This window comes from Agelaius phoeniceus, chromosome 3, assembly GCF_051311805.1.
Source record: "Agelaius phoeniceus isolate bAgePho1 chromosome 3, bAgePho1.hap1, whole genome shotgun sequence".
NCBI classification, from domain to species: domain Eukaryota; kingdom Metazoa; phylum Chordata; class Aves; order Passeriformes; family Icteridae; genus Agelaius; species Agelaius phoeniceus.
Window position 1 is genome coordinate 58,098,188 of NC_135267.1, and position 16,139 is coordinate 58,114,326.

Consider the following 16,139-nt stretch of genomic DNA (forward strand, 5'->3'; position numbering starts at 1 on the left):
CACAGAAAAGTGAACCTCAAAATTTAATGCAAACATGTGTGAGAAGAGTTATCAGAGGTTCACCCTGTATTACACTTCCTTGTCCATAAACAGTAAGGAATTTATGCAAGTCTTAGAACTGAAGACTGTAACTGCCCCCCGACTTCAAGGCAACCTAAACATTTCAATGTTTGAAGGCAAGCTCAAGTGGAACTGGTTCAGTGCAGCAGCTTGGCAGTATAAATCTCTGAAATCCAACAAGGGCACCCAAACCTTTACAGTGGCATGTTGAAACTGGTAAATATTTAAGTGCAATTTTTGGTCTATAAAAAGACATAACAAATAGTGGTAATTCATAAAGTTGGCAGTAACATTTTCCAGGTATTTCAGATTCATAAGCTTTTACAAAAGTAATTCCCATATAAAGAATTACTGATACTCTACAAATATCCATGCAGTCAACAGTACAATTCATCAATGTGGTCAAGTGCAGGTAGCTGCTGAACTGGGGCTAAAGCACCTAAGTACAAAAAAAGTTACCTACCAAAAAAATCATGTGGGAAGAGTAGGTACAGACCATACAGGACTGTGAACTAAATAACAGCTATAGCATTTTTGTGTTCTTTACTACTCTGGACAGAGCTTTACTTCAGTTAACCCCCTAGACCAATGCTCTGGAGGGAGTGCTTCAGCTCCTGCCTCCCACTGCTATCTCTGGGCAAAGTGAATTGTCTCCACTCTGCACTCACATACAGGTCCTGAAACACCTGAGGTCTTCTCAAAATTCCTACCAACATAACTTGCAAGTTGTAGTAAAGTGTGTCTGTTCTGAGCTGGAGGTGGCAGAAGGACCCCCCTTTCAGCTGGAAGGTTTCATCAGCCCCATTACTGAAAAGCAGGAAGGAGCTACAGGCATAAGTCAGCACAATTTGGCTTTAGCAGACACCACAAGATTAAACTGTCAGCCTTTGTTCAAAAGAGCACTAAGTCTGGATGAAAGAGATGTGTATGCGCAGTGGCTGCACTGAGTAACATGAGAAAAACTGAAATTATTTCTTCAGAAAGCCAAATTGGATGCCAGTTTCGCATTTTAACTCATAAGTTTACTCTGAAACTTCTCAGTTATGGTAAGTAAAGAATGATTTAACACAATTTAGGAGTGTTTAAATAACAAAAAATTAGGGAGACAAAAATGCTCAGACAAATTTATTTTATTATCCTCACTGTTTAAAAAATAAAACTAGCCAAAGTTGGCACAGCTTCCACTACACAGCAAAAGAAAATTTCTTTTTTCTTAAATAAATTTTGGGACAGGGAAAACAATCCCATGATAATATTACATGCCATTCTCTTGAAAACAAGGTAAATAGGTTTTTTTCCCCTGAATATGCATTCAACTCAAACCTAAAAATATTTTAGACCAATAAAGTTACTTTACTGAATTAATGTGCAGCAAAAAAGCAATCAAAGAAAATATGTAAACAATTTATGTCTGGAAGTAAGAAGTTTGTTTCATGATAATTCATCATCTTTTTCTCTAATTCAGCTTTCTAATATTTTTCCATCAACTTCTCTAAGGAGTAAGTTCCACATGGAGAAACTCATAAGATTCTTGAGATCAAGAAGTGCAACACTTGCAGTTCCTTGTCAGTTGGCATCTTGTTCTGCAGCAGGAGAGACTGATGAAGGGATCCCCAGATGTCTCACACAATTTGACTTTTGTCACCACCATCTTCTCCCCAGTTAATTGCACTTGTTCCTTCAACTGAAATAACTGGATTCTTACACAGAAGTTTGAATATCTGATTGAGTTTTGCTTGGACGGTGGAAATTCTGTCACCACTGTCATTCTTTAATCTAAAAACATAAGCAAGTGGAAAAAACCCTATGGTGAAAAATTAAGTACTAAGTGTAAAATGATCTCAGTGTTTTTCAGTATTATACAGTTGTGGAAAAAAATAATTCCTTTTCCACTTAAATTCTCGGAACAAGAAGTACTAAAATAGCAATTCCCAAATAAGATATCAAAGAGGTTATTTAGTCCCAATTCTACAAACATGGATCTAGCTCTAAACATTGCAGATCTAAATAGAATACCACTCGCCTCAACTTGAATTTAATGAAAAAATGGGTTCAATCCATCCTATTTCTGGATCTTATTTAAGACCAGATAGATTTTTAGGAGCATTATACATCCATAAGGCCTCTGACTGACCTAGCACATCATTCCTATGCATACATGGAGAAACCAGAAAAGCTCATGCTCTAATTTTAAGTTTTGACATTAAATTACTCAGCCTTAAGTTCTCAGTACCAGAACTTGGTTAATGTGCAAGATTTTTTTAAAGGGACAGATAGAAGGACATTCACATTTTTTGCTTTTAGTAGAAGATAAAACATTAGTGTTTAGCCCTACAGTCTTTGCTTCCTCTCACACAGGATCAGAAAATGTTTTTTGGCATCAGTAAGAATCAAATGTACAATTGTCTTTAATTTTAACAGAAAAAGACAATGGATCCAACCTAGACACAGTTAAAATGGCCAACACTTCTTATTTAAAAACTGCTTCCAGAATATTCATACAGGCAGATGTCAAAAAGACTGATGTATTTCAACTCAAGGAAAAAGAGGGGAAATTCTAAACACAATAAATTTTACTTCTAATAAATTAGACAGAATCATGACAAGGTTTCCTCACATCTTGCTGAAGCATTGTCTCTTTTTTAGCAGAAAAAAATTTACTCTTCAGGCTAGGGGGTGTAAACAGGTCTTAACCGTAGCACCATTCCTCTGCAGTACAGAAAGTCTATCACAAAAATGCCATACCTCTGTAACAACTCCTGCAGCAATAGTGGAACCACTGTAGCGTAACATAAACCTCCCCAGCTCTTTAAAATCTTTGTACAACTCTAGAGCAACAGGTCTTTGAGTCTGTAGTTCTATTAGAGCATTCTGGCCTTTAGCCAAGAACCTGCAGGTAAAAAAGCAGAAAACTCTATTAGAAATGTATGCACAGATAAATGAAGAAAAGAGCAATGAATAAATAGGAAAAATAATTTTAGAAAGCCCAGAGTACAATTATCAAACTTGATTTCAATTATAACCCAAGCCATGAGACTGAAAACTCATTTGCCTGGAGTATACATTTTAATAAGGCAACTAAGTTTTCTTCAAAAACCTCTTGGCACTCACCACAGCTCTTAACAAATTGTTTTGAAGCTAATTATCCCATTAACACCTGTTTTTTCATGTCAAGTGGAAATCAAATCTTGTTTCAATCCCACAGCTAAAGAGCTTATTCATTACTTTGTAGAAGTTTGCAACAGTTTCAGCCATAAAATTTCTGGAAAAGGATTATTCAGAAAATGTTGTATGTCTCAAAAAGCATTTCTATATTATTTTTAAAATCTTACTTTAAATAACTAGAGGCCTGTTACTGTGGTTGTATGGGAAGATTGCCTAAATTTCTTTTGCAGTGACACATTGTCTAGTCAAGCATGTTTTAGGTAGTTAGCCATCTGCAGAATTATAAAAGGATCCCATGCTTTAACAGTAAAAGAAGAAATACTGTTAAAAAAAAAAAAAAGAGAGAGAGGGAGAAAAAAAAATTCCTTTAAGTTAAGCCTGCTGATCTAGGATTCATTTCCAATTATGCAAGTGACCTTAGGCCTAAATCACTGTACTTCTCAGGTGCCCTGCAGTTATCAAGAGGGCAGGAGGTTTTTCGGTTTACAGAGCACATTGAAATCCAAACATGAAACCAACTAAAACAATAAAAGCATATTCTTATAACATACAATTGATTCATAGTAGAACCTGTTTGATATACTGTGTATTAAACATCAACCCATTTCATGAGTAATTATTAACTATTCATAAGACTTACTTAGGTTTTTTCTTTGTCACTTCACCAGTACTTTTGTGCAGGACACTCAACAGTCTTGTAATAGTAGCAGGTTCACTTACTGTTTGATAGTGTAAAAGCACCTGAAAACATTTTTTGCAGTTATTAAACATCCTACAATAATCAGTAATCCTAGGTGTTAAGAGTTGAAAACAGCAGCTTGCTTTAAGACTGTTTTTTTTTTAAAGAAATAAAACTTCTCTCACAGGAGTGTGTGCCTCACATCCAGTAACTGTTCCTAGCTCCTAAACTTTGTGATCCCAATCGATATGACACAAAGGCCATATTTTATGTCATCATAAATGTATTTTTCATCCTTTAGTGTTTTGCTTTTGCCACCTCAGTGCAGTTCTGTAGCATGAACTGGTATTTTATTTCTTTAAAAAAGTATCTTAAAAGCTATCTTACACTTAAGTGCATCATTGTATTTCCACAAGATGTGAGCTTCTAAAGCCTAGCTGTGGTGGAACTCACATTCTCTGAAATGGCTCAGCTATGTATTAAAAGCCAGTAAGAATATGCATAAACAGCCACAGTAGCCCCTTCTATCCATGTCAAATGACAGAATAATCTGTTTCCTCTGGAGAGACAGAACCACTTCTGGATTCTGACTGTGTCCCGTATTCAGGAGGTCAAACAGAGAGAGGAAAAGCCCTGAACAACCTGCCATGAACACAGTTTTCACAGAGACTTACAGGAAATCCTTTAGTGATTGGAACCTCAATATTGAAGATGAGAACCCGAGCTCTGAACCGAGTGCAAACTTTAATGGGCTCCTTGGGATCACAAAATACACAGCCCACACTAGAAGAGAGAACAAAAAACAAACAAACAAAAAAATCAAACAAACAGATATATCTTGACATAGAAATGTTAAATAATTGTCCTTTTCCAGGGCAGTGATTAAGACAAGCAAAGGAAAAGCAGCACCACTTTAATACAAGCAGGGTGGTGGGGGGGAGTGTAGGTGTGTGGACCTCCAGGAACACTGCATCGAAAGCTATAACAAAATGCGTTCCTAGACAATGTCTACCTTACTTTGTGTGTATGCATGAAGGGCTCTGTCTAGTTCAGTGAACAATTACCTCCAGTGCTAATCAGTTTCTGAAAATGTCATTGTTTCCTGTGCGTAGATATTTTTAAGAATTAGACTTTCATTCAGAGATTCAGGGTTTCCGTTCAACAGTATAAAATACTGCAGGGTGCCCAAAATTGCAGTACTGCTGCCTGTGGCTCAAGTATTTTCTGGATAATAAGGGGACATCATGATCAGGATTCAAAACCTGAGCTTTCAGCAACACTCATTTCCAAAAAATTCTACTTGGAGTCACAAGAAAGCTGCTGCTTGTTACAAGTTGGTAAGTAGCCTAGACACAGCTTTCTCACAGGGCCTATTTTTAGCCAATTGAAATGAAAGGAAAATTAATCCCACACAGGAAAACACAACAGAAGAGAAAAAACAGCATGATTAAACATATACATCAAATTTCATAAATATCAAGAGGACTCGAAAATTCATAGCTTTTTTTTTACAACTCTAACATATCTCCAAAAGATGAAGACATCAGCGTAACAAATTGACTCAAGACTTCATTCAACAACTAGAACAAGACTTCCCTCAACCTTTCACCACTGAGAATCCCACCCCACTATGAAATGGCAATACAGAATACCTGTACTTTTCCCTTAAATCAGAGGATAGATTTGAAAAACTATAAATGCAAGGAGATTTTCCAAGAGTAGCTTGAAAGTTTGCTGTCTGAAGTCCAACTGAAATGTAAAAAAGATGAACAAATTGTGGATCCAATTATCTGGCCTGAACAACAACTGACACTTAAGCTTGAGGCTAATGCTTAGCATGAATCCTACAGACTGGAGAAGACACAAAGAGATTTGCTGCACCACACTATTAGACCACCCCTTAGCAAAACATTTAGGAAAATAAACCTTACAAGTAGTTAAATGTGTTGAATAAGCATGTTCCCTCAATTCCACTTGTACAGATTTACTTATTAGTACAAATGACAGTTGTTTGCATGTGTCCTGTTAGAATGATTGATAATTTGAGAAATTCTTTAAAAATTTTCTGGTTTATTTAGCAACATGGGTTGAATTTATCTAGCAATTAAAATGTCCAAGGGGTAGTCTAAAAGAAAAGGGCTCAGAAGGTTACTGGTGTCAGCACTAGGGCAAAGGATGAAAACTGACAGTATTCTTCTGAGGCTGCCGTTGCACATGCAGCAGATGTTTCCAACGTTTGTACATGCAAGCCAGGTGATATGCATCACTTTGGTTTTAAATATCCTGGTAGCCACATCATTCTTCAAGTAAACTGCTGTAATATAGCCCAGTGTAATAGTTATACAGCTTTTCATTAAAAACAAACCGTTACTTAGACTGAAACCCAGCTTTGCTCACTTGATTTTGATGATATCCATGCCGGTCAAAGTGAGACTAACGTGATCTCCTGCTGCAGCCCAATCAACTGGTTCATCGTGCAGTGTGATTCCTGGAAATGAGTAAGAACAGAACCTCACAGTGAAGTACCTAGGCTCTGAGCTACAAACAAACAGCTCTGTTTGGGCCATTTGTGCTTCATCAACCATTACTCATCAATTTTCAGTATGAATGGGTTGAGAGTAAAAGCTTTTTAACTGAGAAGCCTGAGGAAGCCTTTCCTTCCCCTTGGTGAGGATTCACTATTCTCTCTCACCACACCCTGCACCATAACATGGTCTTATTCGAGCCAGAGGAGAGGACCTGGCCCTTGTCAGCAGCGCAGATGACGCAATCCTGAAAATGCTGCACTACTAATATCTCCATATCTGCCCCACCCATCCTTTGAGGCACACGCACACCCTAGACCGCATCTTTCATATACTTTAATGGTACTGTGTCAACTTTCATTTACCTTGAGTGGGTTTGCTGACTCTTTCATAAAAAAGTGTAACTGAAGCCTTCCGTTCGCAACATCGTGTCTGCTAGAAAGCACCTTTACAAGCAATTTAATTCTGGTTTTTGTGTATTTTAATTTCTTTAAAAGACCACCTGCCTGATGGGTGAGGGCAAGACTAATTAGGTCTGACTGAACATCCTGAGGTTTCTGGTGGGCACCAAGAGAGAAAGAAAAAAAACTGGATTTTTAGAAATACTGCATATATTTATAGGATCTAGTTCTATTTTGCTGCAGATTGTACCTCTTGACTTGCAGATTTGTTCCCAAAACCACTTGCCAAAAACATGCCAAAAAGCATGATTCAACTATAATCATGTTAAGTACCATTTTTTAAGCAGTGCTGATAATTATTGATGTATCTGTCATCACCACAGAATTAAAGAAATTCAGCCTCTTGAAATGAACAACTTGAATCCTATGTGCACATTGCCTTAAGTAAATACTGTATGCTAAATTAAATTATTACTTCTTTACATTGAACATAAATAGTAAATGCTTATATGAACTTATATGCCCAACCTTCATTTGCATTTCAGTCATAGGAGAGGCAGTACAAAAGAAAAACCATAGAATCGTGCTGCAGGAGATACTCAGACAAAATACATCTGTTTCCATGGTACTTCCTCCACTCCCCTCACAGAGGAGTGACTACAGTGGTCTGCTACCCAAATTCATCCACATTATAGTAACATTCCTGTGCACGTGAATAACGTGCATAGAACTGTGTGAGTTGATAGACTGAAGAGCTTCCCAAATTAGCACTGAACAAGCTGGGTTTGACAGACAATTAAACCAACACATTGCTGTATTCAGGCTAAATACTTAGATACATAAACCTATTCATCTCAAGGACTCAATTTTTTATTCAATGGCCAATGTAGGAAAATCATAATTTTATCTTTCTATTTGCATATGAAGCAAAACCAACTCTGCAGTACAAAGACAGCAAGCTTAATCAGGAAACAGCTAAGCACTTAATGTCTAGCTATTTCTTTCCAGAAATCAAATACATTGAAATTTAAATCCAATTTTCTTCTATTTTCTAGTTGTTCAAGACAACTATATCCTGAAAATTTGATACTATGAAAGGATCAGTGACAAATCTTACAACATCAAACAGGAGCGATGACTTTATTCTCAAGCTTTTTCACAACCAATTCATAAGATTAATTTCTAAAGGTTATTCAACACCCTCACACTTCCTAACAGAAGAAACACTCCACAGTAAAGCTGAATACTAATGATTCCTGTACTGAATATCTTTATAGACATTGCTGGAACTCAAATGCTTTTACAGGCTCCTCATAGAACCATGTCAAAAGCCACAAGGCTATAACATTTGGATTATCTGACTTCCCTCAGTAAAAAAAAAATGCAAGATTTCACATACTCTTCACAGACATATTTATACAGACACAGTCACATCTAAAGAAATTCGTTTTATGCTTTCACAATTTATGTTTGACAGTTAGTATCAGTTTGACAGTCTGTTACCATTTCAGTAACTGTTTCTAGCCCAGTATTGACCTGAAAGTAAACACGCTTCTGAAGACTGTACCTTTTGCAGTGCAAGTTTCATTGGGAGGCATTGCCAGAAGTCGTTCTCCAACCTGAATATAGCCTGCTTCTATTTTACCAGTCACACAAAATCCTGAACCTTGGTCTGTAATAAACACAGTAACAATTTCAAAAAACTTCATAATACAGTCAGTTTCCCATCAGAAATTAGTCCTTCACCAATGCATAGACAAGTTTTTAATATAATGAAGATTTTTTTCCCTTCTCAGCAGTGTTCAGTACTTGCAAGTTAGCCAGCTGTGCATCATAATGAAAATGAAACATTACATTCAAAACCTCTAGATCTTATGTTTTTCAGAACTAAGGAAGAAATATTCGTCTTTAAGCAAATGTAGGTACATAAAGAAATATATTTTAGTTTTTTCAGTATTAGACTAAGTCCCTTAATTTCTAGCAATATTATTTAATTCAGCACTTTCTCACTATAATTACAGATAAAAGGAATATGACAGACCTCTCATAATAATTCTCATGCATACAGGTGCAAATTCCTATGCCATTTTACTCTTTAACTGAGTCAGAATCCTACATACTCCGTCTGCATATTACTTTTACTCCTGGAAAAGTGAAAGAATGATTCAGTACTATTTAATATGAGAAACTATTATAACTGGAGATGATTAAGTATTTCTGAATAAAAGATCTGCAAAGTTTTCATCTTCAGTGTCCTAAGAGCCTGTTCATCATTTGAATGATATGCCAGTTACTTTCCAAAGATATGCTACACATGGACATTTATGCACATACACCTTAACAAATGCCTCATCTTCTTAGCATGTGTTTGCAGGTGCGTTTAAAAAACAACTCTGAACTGATTCTACAATGACATTTTAAGTATCCACACAAACAACAAATAATCTTTTGCTGAACATCAGAATTCTGTGATATAAGCAAGCATCTTAGTATTTTGTGTCTCACATTAAATTAAAAGCTGAACTTAGAGCTGAATTTAAAAGAAGAAGTTGATGCTTCTGTTTAGTGAATGCTTCCATCTTTCTATCTGGAAAAATATTACCAGTATGCCTGCATGCTGGTTTTCCTCTACTCATTCCAGCAAATGAGATGAAACACAGACAACTAACAGATGACAGAAAACTGTCAAAGCTGATATTGGCTAGAAAAAGAATACCCAAGTCACATTACAGACACCACCTCAGTACAGTACACAAAACAACCTGAAGCTGGCTTTGCAAGCACTTGTGGCAACCAGACACATGACCTGATTCCAGGTTCTCAGCCACTTCCAAGCACAATTGAGAATCATTTATCTTTTGTTCACATCATCACCAGGTTTGCCTTGGTAAACCAATCTGGTCTTTGAAGCTTCACCAACTCCCATGCTGATTGCTTCCTGAAAAGTGTCAAGTTCCTTCAGTTCCCCCTGAAATCAGTGCAAGTGCAAAATGGACAGTGGGAGACAGAATCAGGGCATAAAAATGGCCCAATTTCTGTGCATCATGATATTGGGTTCTGCCAGGACATGCTCTTTGTACTCAGGATTTGGTTGATGGACAAGGCATTTCTAGGGTCAGATCAGTCATACCCTAGACAGAATTATAATATGGTAAGTGGAGACTGATGCAGCGGAGACTGATGCAATGGAGACCAAAGGGATTTATTCACTCGGGGATCTCTCAGATCAAGAAATAGTTAGCCTGGAGAGAATGAATATTAGGAGGACTGTGGAGGATAACAGCTAAAAGCTGGCTGAGGCAGGTGAATGATATGTGAGCAGCCTTAATAGAGAAAGGGGTTTTCCAAACTATGTAGGAGTACACTCAGCACTCTCACTTTTTACACACTTCTATGGACAGCTCCTCCTGGGCATGCACTGGTATGGAACTGAGCTGAGAACAACTGCTGCTTCATGTACTTGTATCTGCAGCTACTTCCTCTGGTGGCATCAAAGCTGATTAAGTTTTGAGATCATAACGTAAGAAAAAATAGTCTAAAAAACACCTAAAAGGCCACATTTAGTGATAAACCCTCTATATGTAAATTGTGTCCCTTCCAAAGTCATTTTTTGCATACTTTAGCAAAATAGATGTAGTCAAAACTGCTCATTTTGCAAAATTTTCTCAATCCAAAAATGATTATTGAAGCTGAAAAGCTGTGATATATTATTTTGAAAGATCTCAATCAATCATCCTAACACACTCTCCCACAGCTCATGAAATTAAAGAGGAAAAAATAAACACAGAGATGGCATAGATGACAAAACCAGTGATACCACACTGGGGTAATTTCCCATGCAACTCTTCAATATTTAGCATTATGGCTTTAGTTAAATCAGCTAACTAAGGGCATGCACAATATCTAGTGTTTTCTCAAGGGCCCACATGAAAATTGCACAAACCTGGTATTTCCAGGTTTGTACTACTTACAATCAGTATTTCAATCTGATTTTTTTTTGTACTTCCCCTATAAACATCCTAAATAGAAAGCAAAATTTATTAAAATGTGAATTTCAATAATAATATTTGATTACAAGTATTTACAACAGTTCAAATCATACTGTCATTTGGTTTGCAACATTTCTCAAGGGATCTTCAGAATGTTTCAAATGACCTGAGTCTAGAAACCTTGTTTCTTCTAAGTTATCTGCAATTGTAAATGACTAAATGGAAAAAAAAAATCAAGTTTACCATGAAAACCTTACAGGCTCAAGGCATTCTATTTCCACCAGACAAAGTAAGAACTAGTTATAGTTCTTGCTGTTCCTATCTTTATTAATGCTAGGGAATAGCTCACTGCCTTAAATCCTTGGCTGGTTGTAACAGTCACACCACCATCACCATTTTCTTCCACCTCACCTGCCCAAATTTTTATACAAAGATTAAGGAACATATCATTATTCACAACTACAACAATGAACAGAAAAGGAACAAGACAAACTTGTTTAAAATCTAGGACTGGAAAGCAAAAGAGCCCAAAGCCACACTCATAAAAAGTTCGAGAAATATTGATTTAGTCCAGCAGAACCAGTTTGGGAAAGTCCCACATTCTGTCCCACAGAACCATGAACTCATTACACAGAAAAATAATTGGTCATGCAGATTAGCTTCCTTAATTTCGTTTCCAGGGTGTTTCACCTTCAGCAGTACTATTTAAAATTTGGCAACGAATAGAACTTGAAAATGTCCTTCTCTGGTCTAGGACTACACATGAAGTTCCAACTTTAAGTCTTATTTTGACAGCATATTTAACACTTGTGTTAAATATAGGGATAATGATGGTAAAAATACTATAAAAGCAACCAACCTTTAAAAACATCAGCAACACACAGTCTAAATGGTTTATCCACTGATCTCTGTGGTGGCTTGAAAGAATCTGCAAATAAATTGATAAGATCTTTTAGAATGTCTGTATGTAATAACTGTCTCAGCAACTTCTCCGTTAGAGAAATTAATTATGTTACATTTCATTGAGTTTGTCTCACATTTTACTCAAAATAAAAGTTTTAACACACACAGGACTAAGAAGTACTATTTTAAATGAGGAAAATTGCACTTACCAATTTGCTCCAACAAACACTTTCCTTTATACCATTGTGTGAGGTCACTTGACTGACCCCTTGTGACTAGATTTTCTCCACCAAGGCCACTTGTTGGGATATAAGCCACATCTGATTCCTAATAAAGAAAACAAACAGATGTGAAGCATACATTAACAACAGGATCTCCTAGCAGAAGTGAGAGGTGCATTTTTTCAATGTTATGCATCTAAACTTTAAAAGCATAGTTGTCACATTTGTATTTCCCCTGGAGAAGGCAGGCTACTCATGGATCCATTTCCTTTGTGGTTACCTCTAGCCTGATCACTCTGCTCCAACAAAGAGTTGGAGATAATTAAATATGATGGTATCAATGCTGACAACTAGAAACTGAGTTCAGGTAATAAACTCCTCCATGTTTGACAGGAAAACTTTGGTTTGAATTGCTGCTTTATGCATAGGGATTGCAGGAAAACCAGCCAGTCCAAATGAATAGTAGTTGGAACCCAGAAAACATGAGAGGACGGTTCTCACGAGTTCATAATCCACACTGATACCTGCTCAAGTATAAAACTCTCTACTGTCATTCATGTAATCCTGAACATTAAGATAGACAATTCTTGCTCTCTTCTGCTTTATAGACAACAATCCCAAGAAACTACAAATGATCTGAGTACCCCAAAGATTCAACAGACCTAAACAAAAATGACACAAAGAGTATTAAAGAACTGACTACCCTTATGCAGGGTTCAGTATCACTCTACCAGGAAGAAAAGGCGTTTGCTACATTATGTGCATGTAGCAGTGGCAGGAAAGTGACACAAAATAACCTGACTGTAGGAAAAGCTCATCCCACCCAAATGCTTGAACAAAGCAACAAAGGCCTCACAAATATATTACCTTAAAGCCAGCTTGCTTAAGAAATTGGCCAAGCTTACTTGTAATTTCCTGAAATCTTTCCTGTTGCCAATTGACCTAAAATAAAGCACAGATTATGATATGATAATAAAATTATAGATTTTTAACCATGACTTGAACATACAGCTGCATGTCATCAATTCTGTAGTAGAAACAGATGTATATTTATAAACATGAGATTTCCAGGTGCATTCATACTTGAATATATAAGAGCATACACATTAGCAATTACTGATCACAAACACCACTAAAATTGCAAGCCCTTTTAATTTCAATTTTTTACGTTTACACAAAATTCAGGTTCAGTAAGATATATTCATTACAGGAGTAACTTAAAACGTAAATAGAAATGTTTAACATACTTTATTTACACAGCTAAATAAAACTATTGAGGTCTTGACCTAAATGACCACCAAGATGATCTTACAGATTCCACTGAGATTAATTGTTGTGAGATTTCCACAAGTACAAAAGGGACCCCTGCTCATTTTAGCACCAAACTTAATCTTCTGTGTACTTTGAAAATACACCCATAAATAAAAAGAATAGCATTGTAAAGTCTAAACTTAAGGGACAGAGCTGGAAAGCAAAGAAACAATGCTTTTATTATTGCTTTTTATTACGAGTTTCACAATAATAATAAAAACAATGCTTTTTATTATGAGTTTCACAATACTGATTCTTAAACTTAATATCTACAAATCTAGACAGATGCCCTTCACTTAAATGAAGAAACTAAACGTGTACCTGGTCCATTTTATTGACTGCAACAGCCAACTGTGTCACTCCAAGAGAGCGCACTAATAATCCATGTTCTCGAGTTTGTCCACCCGTCTCAAACCCTGCCTCAAACTCTCCTCTGCTGGCATCCACAACCAAAATTGCCACATCAGCCTACATTAGAAAGAAAGAAAGAAAGAAAAAAAAAAAGTGGTTAAGAGGTGGAAATAATCTAATCTGGTAAATACCTAAATCAGTAACATTTCACACAAAACTTACTTTACACAGATGGAATTCTGATGTGCTCCAAATGTAATCGAAACTGCTCAGTCCCATCTCTATCATACCCACTTTGGTGAGATATTATGGCATTATTTCATCTTATGTCACAAACCAGCACCTCCTGGTTAAACACAGGACAATTGTTGGTTTGGGGAACCTGTCCCCTTCAATCTACCCACTGTGGATGCTGCACAGATCTGAACAAAAGCAGCCTATGCTCAGAAGTTTTAGAACCATGTATGAGCACTATGTCTAATTCTCTCTGCCTCAGTCTGTACACTGTCTTCTTAGTGAGAAGCTGCAAAAATTACAAACAAATCACCCCATTATACAATGGGACAACCAGTTGTACTGTACTGTTGACTGGATGCTGGGTGTGAATGCTTCAGAGTCCACTCAACATACTGGAGCATGCCAAAATCACAAGGTGGCAAAAATGAAGTAGCCTATTTTATCACCTAGATAAACCCTCTGCCAAAGCATTAAGAGCAAAAAGTCTACAGCACTGCACAAAAGTCAGCATGTAAGCCCTGGGAAAGACACAGATCTTGCTGTTAGCCTTAAATGCTGCTAATATTTCTTGTACTTTTCCTGCTTTGGTAAGTAATTGCCAGTCAGATCATCATCATGTACTAAGCAACGGCAACAAATGTGAACAACAAAGGTACTGGTGTCAACAGGCAGGTGTAAGACAATTTCAGAGGACTGAAGAGATGGACATACTGGAAAGAGAGAAGAAAAAGTGGTACTTTTTCCCTTCTCTTAAATGTTTATGCTTCAGAATTCCAGGAAAAGGAAGAGAGTCCTGATTCTGAACTTCCCTGGCCTCATCCTAGGCATGAAATGCCCAGAGCTCAGAGACAGCAGGAGTGTGAGAAGAGGAAAAGGATAACTGATGAATTTCCTCAGAGCTCCCAGCCTCAGAAGTGCACTGCAGTGAACTTCTCCTTAAAAAAAAAGACATTCTGCATTTTCTAAATTATAAAAACAGTACCTCAAGGACTTACTGAATATGTATCAAAGTCCAGATGCTGGCCTTGATAAGGCTGATGTGCATTTTGCATAAGAGTAGTTGGGGGTTCACCTCCTAACAGCATTCTCCACAATAAAAAGACACTAAAGCCATTTTCAGCCATTGCTTCAGCACTAAGCCTACTCCAACAGGCAACAGACAGTTGCACAGTTTCAGTGATTCCTTAACAGGCTCCAGAACAGACCAGTCCCTCATCACCCTGAGAGCTGGAACACAGAGATACCAAGCTTTATTCAGTCAGACCTGTCTTCTGCTGAGCTGATACAATTGCTGAGGGATCTGCAGCTCTTCTACTTCTGTCTGTGATACTTTTCCCCAAAAAGAAAAACTATTTAAGCAACAATTGTAAAAGATAGCACATCTGAGTCAGTATTTTCCACTGCTCTGAAACCAAAGATTCACTTCTAATTTTAAAACTCAAAATTGCTACAACACATATTCTGCCATATAGATGGTTTTATAATAAATACACTATAATTTGCAAACTTCTGACTCTTCTGCAGCCTAACCACTAGGTCCCAAGGTCTGAATCCTCACCTAGGCTCTGCTTCAGAGCTAAAGCAGAACTTGGGACAAACCAGTCTTCCTACAGTGCAGTTCTCTATCTAAGATCATACTAGCAGTACTCATCCAAGTACTCAACAAAGATCTTCAGATATAACCCATATTTCAGACAGTTATGATACAAACAAAGCAAAAACCTATACGCAGCTTAGCTTTAGGAAAAAAATTATTAAATCTCTACTCTGGAGAATCAATTTTATTATTTAAAAAAGGGTACCTTGAAGTGAAAAAAAAATCACTCCTTTTATATAATGTAACCATGCTATTTTTACCCCATCTCTGATAATATAAATAATAATCTATAGGAGACTGGTAGGTGCCATACTGATTTCAATGGGTAGTGTCCAATGCTATTGACTTCACCTACTGTTCTTAAAACAAGTGGCATGCAGTCTCTGCAAATATCTTCTTGACAAGATAAATGCATTCTGTATAAACTTTGTTATCTGTTTTCCCATCCCCTACAAAATACACTGTAAAACAGAAAAATGTGTTTTGCTTGATCTATAAATCATTTTTCTTTAAGCTCAAAATCACTTAAAATCTTCACCTACAATGTGACTTTCACAGAACTACTCATTGAGTAGCCATATATAATATCTGAATAGCTTTCAAAGCTCAAGTGTGGTTTTATCAAACTGCAACTTACTATTAAACTACTTGCATAATAAAACCTTCCTCCCAAACATTAGCATCAATAAAAAGCAACTAC

The 16,139-nt window shown here is 36.8% G+C and overlaps 1 protein-coding gene across 4 annotated transcripts in view; it reads right to left on the minus strand.

The window, feature by feature from the left end:
- Positions 1 to 1,172: 1,172 nt before the first annotated feature.
- HBS1L (HBS1 like translational GTPase) overlaps positions 1,173 to 16,139 on the minus strand; it is a 59,132-nt gene continuing 44,165 nt past the window's right edge. For 3 of the 4 annotated variants that reach the window (XM_054628700.2, XM_054628698.2, XM_054628706.2), the window contains 10 exons: positions 13,576 to 13,722; positions 12,811 to 12,885; positions 11,932 to 12,049; positions 11,679 to 11,747; positions 8,398 to 8,502; positions 6,302 to 6,392; positions 4,579 to 4,687; positions 3,866 to 3,966; positions 2,806 to 2,950; positions 1,173 to 1,836 (listed from right to left, as the gene is read on the minus strand). In XM_054628700.2, coding sequence (XP_054484675.1) covers positions 1,825 to 1,836; positions 2,806 to 2,950; positions 3,866 to 3,966; positions 4,579 to 4,687; positions 6,302 to 6,392; positions 8,398 to 8,502; positions 11,679 to 11,747; positions 11,932 to 12,049; positions 12,811 to 12,885; positions 13,576 to 13,722 — 972 coding nt within the window. In that variant the 3' untranslated portion in view covers positions 1,173 to 1,824. Of the gene's footprint in view, positions 1,837 to 2,805; positions 2,951 to 3,865; positions 3,967 to 4,578; positions 4,688 to 6,301; positions 6,393 to 8,397; positions 8,503 to 11,678; positions 11,748 to 11,931; positions 12,050 to 12,810; positions 12,886 to 13,575; positions 13,723 to 16,139 lie in introns of those variants that run through there. The other variant, XM_054628701.2, reaches the window with a different exon arrangement.